The 848-nt window shown below is 22.1% G+C and overlaps 1 protein-coding gene across 1 annotated transcript in view; it reads right to left on the bottom strand.

Annotated features, from left to right (window-relative positions):
* LOC101515176 (cyanogenic beta-glucosidase-like) overlaps positions 1 to 286 on the bottom strand; it is a 5766-nt gene extending 5480 nt beyond the window's left edge. The window contains exon 1 of the mRNA XM_012718796.3: positions 39 to 286. Coding sequence (XP_012574250.2) covers positions 39 to 197 — 159 coding nt within the window. The 5' untranslated portion in view covers positions 198 to 286. The remainder of the gene's footprint in view (positions 1 to 38) is intronic.
* Positions 287 to 848: the final 562 nt, after the last annotated feature.

Below are 848 nucleotides of genomic sequence, written 5' to 3'. Positions count from 1 at the left end.
ACAATCAATTTATAATATGCTACTATATATTTATGCACCTGGTAAGCTGAAGATGCAGTACCAAAGATGAAGCTTGGAGGGAATTTGTTCCTATTAAGGGAAGCTGCATTAAGAGTAATACCTTTTGTTAAAGTAACCAATGAGGAAACTAGAGTCACCACACAAAATAGAGCAATATGATATCCTATTAATGCCATATTTTCTTCTTCTTCTTCTTCTCTTTATCTCTCTTCATTATATTATATGTGTATATATAAGAAAAAACTAGCTCCATTCTCTTCATGATTTTTTTCATACCTCGAGTATAATGCTTATTATTTCTTTTTAGCCTCTATTTGTTTACTAAACAAAAGTCAAAAGGTACAGCTTTTGCTGTGCCGTGTGTATAATCAAATATGTCGAAAATTTTCTATACGAGAAAGTTGGATACACTCATTATCTCTTTTTGTTGTTTTTCAAATATAATTTTTTTACTTATTTTTCATTTAATATTCGTTTTATTATTTAATTTTTTAATTCGTTTTAATTTTTTATCTTTTATTTTAATCATTGATATTTTACTTAATTATTCTTTTAATATTTATTTTTTATAAAATTATACAAATTTGTCTTTTATTAAAGACTAAAATAAATATAAAAAGATAAAGATAAAGAAACAAAACAAAAAAAATATTCAAAATAAATATTAATTAATAGATAAATAATTAAAATTATATTATAACTTTATTTTTATTATCTTATAAGTCAAAATATATCTGTAGACGAATGCAAAAATTGATTAATAAAATTTATATAAAAAATTAACATTTTTTAATATATATTTGTCCACATTGGTAAGAGATTAAACC

This window comes from Cicer arietinum, chromosome 7 (genome assembly GCF_000331145.2).
Source record: "Cicer arietinum cultivar CDC Frontier isolate Library 1 chromosome 7, Cicar.CDCFrontier_v2.0, whole genome shotgun sequence".
In the NCBI taxonomy this organism is placed as follows: domain Eukaryota; kingdom Viridiplantae; phylum Streptophyta; class Magnoliopsida; order Fabales; family Fabaceae; genus Cicer; species Cicer arietinum.
This window is presented reverse-complemented; position numbering and strand designations above follow the sequence as displayed.